Raw genomic sequence first — 14297 nt, forward strand, 5'->3', positions numbered from 1 at the left:
CAGAAATGTAATTTCTCACAGTTCTGGAAGCTAGAAATCCAAGGTCCAGGTGTGGGCAGGGCTGTTTTCTCCTGGGCCTCTCTCCTTGGTGTGCAGATGCCATCTTCTCCATGTGTCCTCACACGGTCTTCCTCTGTGTGTGCACACTCCTGATGGGTCTCTTTCTCCTTATAAGGACACCAGTCCTATCAGATTAGGGCCCCAACCTTATGAACTCATTTAATTTAATTCTCTCATTAAAGGCCCTACATCCACATGCAGTCACATATGAATTTTGGGGGACACATTTCAGTCCATAAGAGTTGGGTTTAAGTTTATTATCTTGTTATTTGTTCTCTGTGTGTCACATCTGTTCTTTGTTCTTGTTTTTCTTGCCTTCTTTTGGATTATTTTACCTCCTTTATTAGTTTACTAGATATACTTCTTTTTTAACTTAGTGGTTTACTCCTGGGTTTATAATAAGTTTATTTATCACAGTCTACCTTTAAATAATGCACTTCATGATGTACTACTTCACATAAGAGGCAAGAATCTCACAGCAGTATACTATCCTCCAACATCCTTTCTGTGATTGTTGTCGTATCTTTTACTTCTCCTTATGTTGCAAGACCATTCCTATTTTTGCTTTTAAACGTTATATTTTGAATAAATTTTTTTAAATGAAGTGTGAAAAGCCTTCTATACTTATCACATGCTTACTGTTTCTGGTGCTCCTCATTCTCTGGTGAAGATGAGTCTATATCTGGAGTCACTTCCCTTCAACCTAAACAACTTAACATTCCTTGTGGGGCAAGGCTACTGGGAAATTCATTCAGCTTTGGTTTGTCTGGAAAAGGTCTATTTGCCTTCATTTTTGTTTTTGTGAACATGGAATTTTAAGTTAACCAGTTTTTTTCTTTCAACACTTTGAAGACGCCCTTCCATTGTCTTCTGACTTGCATTGCTGCTAATGAGAAGTCAGCATCATCCTTATCTTTGTTCACCTGTTTGTAACGTTTCTGTTTTTCTGCTTAACTCTTATTCATCATTGCTTTTCATCAATTTGATTATGACATGCTTTGGAGTGGTTGGTCTTGTTTTTTGGTCCGTGTGATTATTCTGCATCTGTCTGCTGGGCTTCATGATCTGTGGGCATATACATTTCACATTTGGGACATTTCAACCATGACTACTTCACATGTTTTTCTGCTTCCATCCTTCCCCCTTCACTGGGACTCCAATTATACATGTTAGACCACCCACTACGATCCAACAGGTCACCGAGGCTCTGTTCTTTTTAAATCTTCTGGCCACCCACAGGCCATTTCAATACTCGCTTACTCCTGGATGGCCCAAGTGCAGACCATGCTCCTCTACCCAAGAACCACAGGGGCATCAGGGAACATGGTCTCAGGCCCACTGCATCTCACACTCATAAAAGGCCTGGCTGTGGGGTAGGTGTCTGAGGCTGCCTAAAGCCATGTAAACCAGCTGTTCCTGACTTGTCTCAAGCTTGGGTGTCAGACACCCCTTGGGGCAGTGAAGGCTGGAAATCATCTGCTATCAATAATAGTCACCATAAACTAATAGTTGAATTATTTTCACTAAAGAAAATAAGTAACCTGATGTTATCCATATCACCACCATCCTCTTGAGTGAGGAAAGGGGGTCTTTGAGACAACACCAGAAATTCCAAGTGAAAATGCCAGGCATGAAGGTCACATGTCCTCGAGGGGAGCCCAAGTTCAAGAAGTGCTGCCCCAGCGTTCCTAGTAAATTTATCCAGCTCTCCAGAGTTGCATCCTCAGCTACCCATGAGGGGCTTCTCTTGTGGATTCTGCTGTGACCAGATGTCCCATGGAGAGGTGTAGTGAGGAACAGCCCAGACACCCCCTTTCTTATGAGACCCACCCCCACAATCAGTGAGATACACATCTCCTAAGCTACAGGGGTTTTGTCTTACACTCTGAATTTTCCTCTCCAGCTGCCTCCCAGGAAGTTGAGCACTAAATTTGGAGGCCAACAATAGCAAATTAATCAGAACCCCTGGCATGTATCTCATGTCCTAACATCCCTCCCAATCCCATCTGATTTTCCTGCCTTTCTCCCTTTGCCTCATGTTTCTAGCCTTAATTCCTTTTTGAGACAAAGTGAATTACAAATAAAAACTTAGACTGCAGATGGAGATAAAAATAAGTCAAGCTGACCAGTTAGCCTATAATTATTATAATAGCTGAGAGATGAGTGAATGAAGAAGCAACAGTAGGCAGCATTAATTTTTAAAACATTTTTATTGCCTAAATAAAATTTAAATCTATGTAGCAATATTGATTATGTTCAGTAAAGAAAAGTATTTTCTTAGAGATAAGTTTCCATTGTGAGTTAAGTATTTCCAGTTAGAGAATTCCTCAAAGGGTCATCTGAAGTTCACATCATGGTGAATACAGAAAACCTAATATGGCTCCAGAGAAACTTTCCCATAATATTCAAAATCTGTTCCCAATAACCAAAAAGAAAATAATTTGAATTGTTATCCAGGATAGAGAACGTGATTCTTAATCAGGTTGAAGCAAATATTTTCCCCTGAAATAACTGGAGACTCATCCTGCTTATCTTCAAGGAGCTACTCTAGCTCCCTGAAACTGAGGAAGTGGTGGGCCCGCGTCCAATATGATGCCCAAGTGAGTCTCAGAAAACCCCGGATCCAAGACTGATCCCAGGATGAGACAAAACACAATCAAGCCCTGCTCCTGTTTCAGGAAATCAAGTGTCTGTTTACCAGGGGAGCTGGTCAAATAAGTGACTTTCAATAACATTTTCAGTATTAAAGCAAATTTCCATTTCTTTTCCAGGAAATTTGTTTTGTCCAGTGACCTTGCCATGCCCAGGGGCCTTCCAGGGGCAGAGGCCACTGCAAGGAGCAGACATGGTAAAGCACCGTCTGTGCTGCTGCTGCCCAGCTGGGGTGCACATGGCCAAGAAGAGAAGTGTGGGGGCAAACCAGCTGACTGATCCCAACAAGGTTCCTTCAGCCAAAATAAGCCTTGTTTAAAAACGTCTGCGGAAAAGTGCTGACATTCGACAGGCACCCACTGAACCCCGCTACGTGCCACACAGTGGCAGCCAGTGGAGCCGGGGTCCTGCCTGTATACATGTGACCTGGCCCTGCAGGGCTCAGAGCAGACAGCAGCACCACCATGGGGCAGGAGGTCAGTGGAGGAACAGCTCAGGCAAAGGCCCTAAAGCAGGCAAGCCCCAGGGAGAGTCAGGACAGTGCCCAGGGGCCACATGGTGCAAAGCCTCAGCGTGGGCCCTGAAGGGTATGGGCAGGGAATGACAGGGCAGAAGGGCATCCAGGCGGCTCTCTGGCTGTCTGAGGGCAGACAGTTGGCCAGGGGCTGCTGCCAGTCCAGGAGGTAACACAGAAGATCAGCCAACGGAGGGGATGCTGGGTGGGTGAGAAGCAGGGTGGGGCCCTGGGAGTAACGCCAGCCCTGGGTTTTATTCTCATCAAAGCTCCTGGTAACTCCTCACAGCCACATTCCCAGGGAAGCCCTGGAGATCTGAGCCACTCATCCTCGTAGCTTAAAGGCAAATACAGGACCTGGGTTTTCCATCTTGAGCCCCAAGATCATGCATGCCAGGCCAGACAAATTTAGAAGCCAGGGGGAATTCAGAGGTTTACCACCCAAGAGGCATACGCGCCAAAAATCTGGCCCTGATTTGAGCTCAGAGCACAAACTAGGGCATGAGGGTGGGCAGCAGCTGTGAGGGTGCCCTGGGCTGTCACAACTGCCTGGCTGGCTGTGGTGGCTGGTGAGCGGCAGGCTGGGGTGTTCAGCTGTCCCTCACACACAGCAGTATCCCACAGTGGTAACCACTGAACTGCTAACGACCTCTCTTCCTTTGTTACACTTGGCCTCCCACGTGTATTTCTGTCATTACAAGAAGACTACAAACTCAGGAGGTAGGGGTACTGGTGCCCCACAAACTGGCTGAACCGTGATACAGCGTGGGCGAGCTCGAGCTCTGGGGCAGGGTCAGCGTGCCATGTCTAGCTCCCCGCCGTGCAGCCACAAGACACTCAGCAAGTCTAGTCCCTGTTCCTTGCCAAGCCCTGGGTGGCCAGGTGAACAGGGAAGCCCAGCCTCCCCCCACCAGGCTGTTCAGAGAAGCCAGTACATCCCTTAGCCCAACCGACAGAAGGCACAGGAAGAGGCGGCCTGGGGGCAAGCCCAGCCCAAAACCAGCACCAGGCCGGACATGGATGAGGCACAACTGCTCATCTCCCCAGAACTCAGCGACTGGTCAAGAGGCCCTCCGAGCCCCATATCCATGGTGAGAACAGGTACCACGCCTTCTCCGGTGTCGGTTCATCTTGTTCCTTTCCTCACCTGAGCCCAACAAGCTATTCTCAGAACTAAACCTATGATGAAAATCAAGTGTCTAGAGCCACCAGCCCCACCTCTGCCACAGGCTTGGTCCCAGGCCTCACTCTTGTGCAAGTGGACAGTGAAGGGCACTGGACAGCTGGGCAGGGCAATGGGGGGCTCCACAGCCTGGCCAAGATGCCCAACCTTGCCTGAAACTTGCATGATGGCTGCTGCTCAGCAGCCCCACCGGATGCCTGTGCCCAGCTCCCCCCCCCCCCCACCAGGCTCCCACAGGTGTGCTCTCAAGGGTGGCCGACAAGGCCACTCTCAGGGTACAGGCGGGAGAAGCGGCCGAGGACCCAGATGGGGAAGACGTTCCTGTAGCTCGTGTAGTGGATGGCACAGGACTTGTTGAAGACCCCATTCATGTTGTCCTGAAAGGACACAGGGAAATAAACACAGAGCCTCCAGCAAGCATCTGAGAGGCTCCCTGAACCAAGACCCTGGCTGGAGGATTGGCCGGCTAGGGGGACATCAGGGCAGGAGAGCCTCAGCAGGCGGTCCTCCTGCCCTGCATCAGTCACAGTGCCACCATCCCAGCCCTCAGACCCCTGGCCCTGCAGCAAACCCTTCAGCCTGGGTGACCAGCCCCTCACAGCCACATCAACCCCTGACTCATCCAAGAGGAAAGGGTCAGCTTCATGTAACCCTGTGCCCTCATGCCCCCAGGGACAGGCGGAGTCTGCCTCCCACACTTCTGCATAGTGAGGGGCCATCCGGCAGAGCCCAAAGATGTCCTGGCCTGTGGCCTCTCCCCGTCCAGCTCTTCCCCAGCACCACTAGCCCTGCCCCAAGCCAGTGCTCCACATGCAAACAGTTCAGGACCTGGGGACCTGACCACCCATCACAGATTTGCTTCTAACACAGCCCACTTGCTGGTAGTGTTTATGAATCTCAAACTCCCAAAGTTAAAACCCTACCTATAAGCACCGCATGAGGGACATGCGGGCACGGTGGGACGTGAAAATGTTTGTGCAAACTGAGGTCAGTGCTGGGCCTTGAGCTCCTCAGACCCCTATAGCATACCTGGGGCCAGTCGCCATTGGGGAGCTGTTTTCTAAGCAGACAGCTGACTCCTTTCTCCAGGGCCGCTACACCAGGATGCCTGGGGGAGGAGGCATTGAACACGCCCATCAGCTCTCTGGATGAGACCACCTCTGGCTGCAGCCAAAACTGTGTCCTCACCTGCATGCAGCCACACATGAGGACACAGATGGAAAAACTGTGTCAAGATGAACAAACCTAAACCGACATACATGTCAGGAACGTCAGAACACTAAGGCCCTCCCCGGCTATCTTCCCAGACACCCTGAGAGGGGAAGACATAGCGAGTATGGAGGTGAACAGGCCAGTGGGGAGCCCCATAAACACGGCCAGGTGAGGCCCTGCCCGCAGAGACCTGCCCCAGCGGCCCCTGCCATGAGGTTCTGCCCTTCTGCTCCCTACCAGGAGGAGGCCAAGCCCTGTGCCCACCCCACCCCACTGGCCCTAGGGGCCCTTTGAGGGTCACGAAAGCCACATGTGCTAATCCTCGATCATCCTGGCAAGGGATGAGACACCGGAAGGATCAAGGGTTCAGGATGGAGTACGAGCAAGCTTGGCTGTGGGAGGTAGACTGTGGGCTGGTCCCCGACACCCCGACCCTGGGGGCCCCCCAGAGACTCTGCTCCTGCTCCTGCTCACACTGACCTGGCCCAGCTTTGAAGGAGTTTTAGGAAGATTCCCAAAATGGCTCCAAACCCAACAGGGCAGCACTGACTGGGACACTATGCAGGTATGTGCACATATCTGTGTGCCATGCCTCACACTGTTCACCACCTCATCTCCCTGCTATCACTGTGGGGTCGGCCTCTTCTAAAAGGTGAGCCTCTTGGCAGGACCCACTTGTTGGGACAGACCTCCCACCCTGCCCCAGGAATCAACCTATGGGTGTGGCCCTGCAGGCCTCGCCTCCTCCCACCCCTGCACTCAGAGCTTGGCTGTCCGCACCCCACCAGGGCACCAGGCTCAGTGTCCCGTCTTCACCTGACCCCATGGCTCAGGAACTGTCTCGTCGCCCCCACCTGACAGCCATCAGACCCATCAGGGCCCAGCATGTGTTGTGGATCTGGGACTCGGCACTCTGCACATAACACCGCTGCTCACAAGACTCAAAGTTCTCCCCCCAGCCTCCGTCCGCCATCTGCTGGGACAGCAAGAAGTCGCAGGCCCGGGAGACTTCTGTACAGGCAGCCCTGTAGGGACCAGCAAGACACGAGACACCATCACACTGGGGAGGATCCTGGGCCCCCTGGATTCTTGCCCTGGCCAGGCCTCCTTGGGGTCGAGGGGAAGGGTGCGTGGGGGGGCAGCCTGCACTCCATGTGATGTGAAGGGCAGAGAGACACCTGCCTCCCAGGGTTGTTGGGAGGATAAAGTTGTAGCTGCAGACGGCCTCTCTGACGTGACCACCCCACTAAACATCTGCCTGGCAGCGCAGAGCTGTGTGAGGCAGCTGCAGACGGCCCAGACCTGTGCCTCCTCCCTCCTCTCAGCACAGGTCAGGGAGCTTCGGAGAGCAGTGAGGCAGCACCTCAGCCAAGCACCTTTAACACACACAGGTGCTACCAACTCGTGAGGCAGGAAAAATTTTCAACCTGGTGAGTCATACGTTTTCTGGAATACTCATCTTAGCTACTGTTTAAAAAAATGTAGGGGCCAGCCCCATGGCCGAGTGGTTAATTTCATGCGCTCTGCTTCGAAGGCCCAGGATTTTGCCGGGTTCGGATCCTAGGCACAGACATGGCACCGTTCATCAGGCCACGGTGAGGCGGTGTCCCACATGCCACAACTAGAAGGACCCACAACTAAAATATACAACTATATACCGGGGGGATTTGGGGAGGAAAAAGAAGAAGAAAAAAAAAAGACTGGCAACAGTTGTTAGCTCAGGTGCCAATCTTTAATTAAAAAAATTTTTTTAAAAAAGTAAAAACACCCCCAAATCAAACATCACAGAAAGAAACACCCCCAGGGGAGCATTATACTGGGAAGACTCCCATCCCGCTGGGGGCAAATGCCTGCACTCACCCGTCGCGGTAGGTCTGCCCCATGCAGGCGAAAGCTTCCAGCCCAAACCAGGTGCCATAGGTGAAGCAAACCCCCCAGGAGCTAGAGGAAGACAAAGGGGAAACGGAGCCTCAGCTCTCTAGTTCTCGTCAGAACGGGCGTGCACAAGGGTGGGCTTGCGGCAACACCCTTCAGCATGGGCCATGCCGTGGTTTTCAAGAAACACATCCACATGGCCTCAGCAGGCCACACATACTCCAGTGCCTAAGCTTTAAGGCCACATAAGACAGACCTGCCCAACCTGGCCCTCAGGGTGCAGCTCCATCTGCTGGAACCAACAGGCAGATAAGAACTGGCCCAAACCCAGAGGAAGGAGGTGAGTAAGCACAGACACAACAATAAGGCATCGGGTACCCATCCCTTGGCCAGACCACTTTTAGCACCATGCTCAGCAATGACCACAGGGTGAAGGCCAGGCATTCAAAAAGGAACAGGCCCACCAGCTCACTGCTGGCAGCTCACTCCCAGGGACTCCCGGTGTAGCAGAAGCACACAACTGAACATCACGAGAGCGCAGAGACTACCCCACCACACAGGAGCTCACTCACCCTTCCCAGGAGCCATCAGCCCTCTGCTGCTGCCGACAGAACTCCAGGCCCCGCTCCAGGGTCTCCCTGCAACACGAAGATGGCCCACTGAACCTTCTGGCAAAACAGCAATTTACCCATCCCAACTCCACCCATTCTACGGTCTCAAAATAATGAGTGTAGTCTCCCTTATAAAAATATGTAAAAATCAACGCTTCAGAGAAGAGATACAAGGGTCAAAGAAGCAGCAATCACAGGACACAGGAGGGGAGAAGCAGACTGGCAGTTACAGAAACGCAAGAGGAAAGTAACACCTCAGGGCAAACCCTGGTAGAGGCAGCAACAAACAGGACCAGCATCACTGAATGCCATGTCAGGGACACAGACTGAGTAAATCCTACAAAATGAAATTTAAAAAAGAAATAAAAAGTTAGAGAAAAAATGATAAATTTAGAGGACAAAGAAGATCCTAAAGTCTGACTAGTACTTCTGAAGAATACCTGGTTCTCTGAAAAAGCTAGAGTCAAGGTACAGACACAGACTCGAAGGGGACTCCCCGTGGCCCCTGCCTTCAGGTGCTCACCCCTGTGTCACATTCCCCTTGAGCGAGGGCAACACCTGTGACTTGATTCTAACCAACAGATTACTGCAAAGCTGATGGAAGGTCACCTCCGTGACAATGTCACGTGGGCAGTCAAGTCTCCATCTTGCTAGCAGACCCCTGTCTCTACTGAGTCTCTCCCTTGCGGGCTTTCATGAAACCACCACAGAGATAGGCCACATGGGAAGAAACTAAGGGTGGCCTCCAGCCAACAGCATGGAGATGGGGCCCTGAGGCTGTCAATCTGCAAGGAGTGGAAACCAGCCAACAACCACATGAGCTCAGAGCAGATGCTTCCTTAGCTGATGCTCAGACAAGACCCAGTCCTGGCCAGCGTCTTCACTGCAGCCTGGTAATATCCTGAAGCAGAGGACTCAGCCAAGCCATGCCTGGATTCCTGACCCACAGAAAACCGCAAGGTCATCAAAGTGTGTTGCTTCAAGCCAACCAAGTGTGTTGTAACATCATTCCTCAGCAATAGATAACTAATACCACAACTGAAGGACAAGGACAAGTGAGTAATATCAGGAATAAAGAAGTGATATGACTGTAGGGTCAGTGGAAATTGAAAAGTAAGAGAAAATAAGAAAACTTTGTGCAGTATGTTTGAAAACAGACAAAATGTACTGATTACTAAGAAAATCAACTTATCAATACTGCCTCAAGAAGAAATAGCCTGAATAGTCCCATAACTACTAAAGATATGAGTCAAAAAATGTAAACTTTACCAAGAAAAAGAACTGCAGGCCCAGAAGTTTTATAAGTGAATTCTACTAAATTATCAAGAATAGTCCCTCTAATCTTACACAGACTTTTCTAGGGAATAGGAAAGTAAAATTTTCAGGCTATTCATTAACGGACATGGATGCCAAAATTCTAAACTAAATATTGGAAAACTGAATATAGTAGAGACATACCAATACTAAGTTAAGTTTATCCCAGAAATGCAAAGGTGTTTTAACATGAGGAAAATCTACAATAATCATCTATAACATTAACAGGTAAACAAGATAAATATATAATCATCTCAACAGAGAGAGGAAAATCATCTGCTAAAATGCAACACTCCTTCACAATGGAGGGAAAAAACAACTTTGTAAATTAGGAAAAGAACTTTGTTAACCTAAGAAGGGGTAACTACCAAAAACCTACAGTAAATACCATTCTTAATGGAGAATTATTAGAAGCATTCCTCTTTAAAATCAGGAAATACGACAAAGATGCCACCATTACCACTTCTGCTAAGCACGATACTATAGGTCTTAGGGCAGTAGAACAAGAAAACAAACTACAGGCCACCCTCCCAGGGCCTGAGGGAAGGGGAAGGATGCGCAAGCAGGGCACAGAACATTTTGAGAGCAGCAAACTACTCCCTACAATATCTTTTTTGTTTTGTTTTTTTAAATCATCTGTTGCACCAGGAGGGAAACTGGAATTTTTTTTTTAGCTAGGAAAGATCTGCCCTGAGCTAACATCTGTTGCCAATCTTCCCCTTTTTTTTGTTCTCCCTAAAGCCCCAGTAGAGTTGTGTACCCTAGTTGTAAGTCCTTCTAGTTCTTCTATGTGAGCCACCACCACAGCATGGCTACTGTCAGACAAGCAGTGTGGTTCTGAGCCCAGGAGCCAAACCCGGGTCACTGAAGTGGAGTGTGCTGAACTTTAACTGTCAGACCATCAGGGCTGGCTCCTACTTCATATGATAGAGTAACAACAGATACATGTCATTATTCATCTGTCAAAACCCATGGGATGTACAACACAGAGTGAACCTGAATGTAAACCAGACCTTGGGTGATAGTAATGTATCAATGCTGGCTCAGGAACCGTTAAAAAAACATACCAAACTCATCAAGATGCTAACAACAGGGGAATGGGGTTGGGGAAGGAGTGGATAAACAGAAACCCTCTTCTCCATTTTTCTGTAAAGCTAAAACTCCTCTGTAAGATAAAGTGTATTAATTTTTTTACATTTAGCAAACTGTCTAGCTATAAGATCAATATTAAAATCAACTGCAGAGAATTCTGGGATGGTGGCAGAGCAGGAAGCACTGGAGTCCATCTCCCCACCTGGAGAGCCATAACTGCAGAATCTGTCTAAGGTAACAATTTTGGAATTCTGGAATCTGTTGAAGGCTTGCAACTTCCAGGGAAAGACTTGGAGGATAAATTGCAGTCAATTTGGGTCAATTTCAGCTCTTAGCAGAGTAGCAGCTACCCATCCCCCTCCCCCATCCTGAAAGGCAACTGTGCACGTGTTCCTGGAGCAGCTTGCACACAGTCTGCAGGACCTTGTGTGTGCAAAAGGACCCTGTTCTCCAAACACTGGGGATCTTGGCTCTGATGCTGCTTCTGATCACAGAGGTGCACACAAGAGGCTTGAGACCAAGGTTGCAGCCCCTCCTCTCATTGTTGCAAGCCCCTCCCCTTCTGGCTGAAGTGACTTCCAAGAGACATTTTAAATGCCGTTCATAGCAGCATTATTCATAATAGCTAAAATGTAAAAGCAACTCAAGCAGCCATCAACAGATGAATGGATAAGCAAAGTGTGGTATATCCATACAATGGAATATTATTCAGCCTTAAAAAGGAAGGAAATCCTGCAATATGCTACAACATGGATGAACCTTGAGGACATTATGCTAAGCAAAATAAGCCAGTCACAAAAATACAAATACTGTATGATTTCACTTACATGAGTAACTTAGAGGAGTTAAATTCATAGAGACAGAAAGTAGAATAGTGGGTGCCAGGGACTGGGGGCAGTGTAGAACGAGGAGTTAGTGTTAACAGGTATAGAGTTTCAGTTTTGAAGAGTTATGGGGATGTGTGTTGGTGATGGTTGCACAATTATGTGAGTGTATTTAATACCACTGAGCTGAGTGCTATTTAATACCACTTAAAAACAGTTAAGATGGTAACTTTTATGTTACATATATTTTAACACAATAAAAAATAAAAAATCAATAGCCTAAGAACGCATGAGTCCACAAAAATGAGTAAGTAAAAGTAAATAAAGAAACAGAGGCAAAGGAAAAGCTCTCAGTAGACCGCCATCTAATAATATGGAAGGACAGTTTGCAACCATCCTATGAGTAACTGCTTCAGGCAAGAATCATCAGCAGATGCTAAAACTAGCGGGTAGAAGATTGATAAGAAACAGCATATTTACATAATCCAAAACTTTCTCCTCACAAAGAAAAAAGTAGTAGCTTTATAGCAGAGAAAACTAGTCATCACCTTAATCAAGGGGTCAAAGTTGACGTGTGCTTTCTGATGTGATGCACTGAGAAGTCCTCACCACTTTTGTGATTTTCCTGACCAACTATGTAATTTCCTTACCTGACTCTAATCACGAGGAAACATCAGAAAAACACACATTGAGGACATTCTACAAAATAACCTGCCATACGCTTAAAAAATGTCATCAAACAAAGAAAGACTAAAGAATTGTTCCAGGTTAAAACAGAGTAATATATGACAATCAATGCAATGATCTTGGATTAGATCTCAAGGAAAAATTTTGCTATAAAAGACATCATTGGGACAACCAGGATAATTTAAATAAGGTCCGTAGATTAAATAATGGTATTATATCAATGTTAATATTGTGACTCATATTTACATAAGATAATATCCTTGTTAAGAAATACCAAAGTATCTGGGGATTAAGGTACATCACATTTGCAACATATTCTCAAATTGTTCAAGAAAAAGTACATATGGGACGGAATATGATGAAGCAAATATAGTAAAATGTTAACAATTGAAGAATCTAGGTAAGAGGTGAACAGGAGAGCTTTTAACTACTTTTATAACTTCTCTGCTAAGTTTGAAATTAAGGGAGAATTCAAGTCAATGTAGTAAAGATGGAATGTTCCATATATGCAGTGTTAGAGTAACTGGCTACCTCAAACTATATCTCAAAAACTCTCCCAGATAAAAGTTTTAATATAACGAATTAGACTACTTTATTTAAAACTTAAAAACTTCTGGGGCCAGCCCGGTGGCACAGCAGTTAAGTTCACACATTCTGCTTTGCTGGCCCGGGGTTTGCCGTTTCAACTCCCAGGTGTGGACCTACACACTGCTTGTCAAGCCATGCTGTGGCGGGCATGCCACATATAAAGCAGAGGAAGATGGGTATGGATGCTCAGGGCCAGTCTTCCTCAGCAAAAAGAGGAGGATTGGCGGCAGATGTTAGCTCAGGGCTAATCTTCCTCAAAAAAAAAAAAAAGAAAACTAAAAACATGTCCAAACTCTCTAAAGAGATAAAAAAGCAAAGTAATTGGGGAAAAATATCTGTAACATAAGATACAAAATTACTTACTGTGCTTAAATACATAAGTAAAACAGAAAAATCCTAGCGACAAAATTGGAAAGGGTAAGAATGCAAATTCATATGTGAAAGAAGAAACAGAAATGACCTATAAACACCCAGAAAAAAATATTGTAGCTCAGCAGTCTCCAAAGAAATGGACATAAGTAACTCGACCAGAAAATCTTCATTATGCACCTTCCAAAGCAGTGACTTTTACAAGATAACAATAGTTATTCTGTGCTTATCACGTGCCACACAATCTCCCCCTGCTTTTGTAGCATCAACCCTGCCAGCTCCACAGGGCCGTCTATGCCCCCATTCAGCAAGGGGAGACGCCCAGAGAGGTGAAGTGACTGGGCCAGGACCACACAGCCAGGAAGGGGCAGAGTCAGGGGGGTCTACGCAGGCAGGCTGACCCCAAGTCCACGTGGCTCTAGGGAATAATAACGGTCCCAAACAAAGATTTGACAACAGGATACTGGTTAAAGTTAAAATGAGGAAAAGCTGGAAATAACAATGAAAATTTAGAAATAACCAAAAGGCTATTGGGTAAGTAAAATAATGAAATTCCTGTAACCATCACAACTCCTGTTGGAGGAGAATGCTAACTGACACGGGAAGTTACCTACTTGCAGAAACCTCACCAGTTACGAAAAAGACACAGCCCAGGAATGGTCACAGCAGTGTGTGATCACACTGTAACATCACAGTCTCCTTAGGGGTGATGGGGAATGACTTGCTTTCTTCTTTGCATTTTTCTGCATTTTCCATGTCTCCTTCAAAGAGCATGCTTTACTTGTATTATAATTCTTGAAAAGGTGATTTATTAAGAAGAAAGGGCAATTCTGTGAGGGTCTCACTAATGACAAGTTGTGCCCAGAAAAAAGGACCACAGATCGACTACAGCACAGCATGCGGCTGGGGACCGCCAGGCCTGGGTGACAAAAGGACGACTAGACACAGTGCCCCCTTGTGGCTGCACCACCCACCAGAACAGAAGGAAACCAGGAAAAACAAAACTAGAAAATCCTCTAATATTTTTGGAAATAAAACAGCATACTCCTAAATAACTCATGGTCCAGAGAAGAATTCACAATAGAAATGGAAAACAATTTTAATTGAATGATATATCAAAACTTATTTATCGACTTAAGTGCACATTTAGAAAGAAAGCCTCACAATCATTTATGTAAGTATCCATTTAAGTTAGAAAAAGAAATAAAGTAGAAAGAAATTAAGAAAGAGCAAAAATTGATGAAATCAAAAATAAACACATTCAAAAGTAAATAAATGTATACTAGATAGAATCAAAAACTAAAGATGGATTTTTC

The 14297-nt window shown here is 46.8% G+C and overlaps 1 protein-coding gene across 16 annotated transcripts in view; it reads right to left on the bottom strand.

Annotated features, from left to right (window-relative positions):
* Positions 1–2251: 2251 nt before the first annotated feature.
* The window catches only part of LSS (lanosterol synthase), a 31032-nt gene continuing 18986 nt past the window's right edge, over positions 2252–14297 (bottom strand). For 6 of the 16 annotated variants that reach the window (XM_023630339.2, XM_023630340.2, XM_070252641.1 and 3 more), the window contains 5 exons: positions 8069–8134; positions 7482–7562; positions 6476–6646; positions 5439–5517; positions 2252–4786 (listed from right to left, as the gene is read on the bottom strand). In XM_023630339.2, the coding sequence (XP_023486107.1) occupies positions 4655–4786; positions 5439–5517; positions 6476–6646; positions 7482–7562; positions 8069–8134 (529 nt within the window). In that variant the 3' untranslated portion in view covers positions 2252–4654. Of the gene's footprint in view, positions 4787–5438; positions 5598–6437; positions 6647–7481; positions 7563–8068; positions 8135–14297 lie in introns of all 16 variants that reach the window. The other 10 variants (XR_011433055.1, XR_011433052.1, XR_011433059.1 and 7 more) reach the window with 3 other exon arrangements.

This window comes from Equus caballus, chromosome 26, assembly GCF_041296265.1.
Source record: "Equus caballus isolate H_3958 breed thoroughbred chromosome 26, TB-T2T, whole genome shotgun sequence".
NCBI lineage: Eukaryota > Metazoa > Chordata > Mammalia > Perissodactyla > Equidae > Equus > Equus caballus.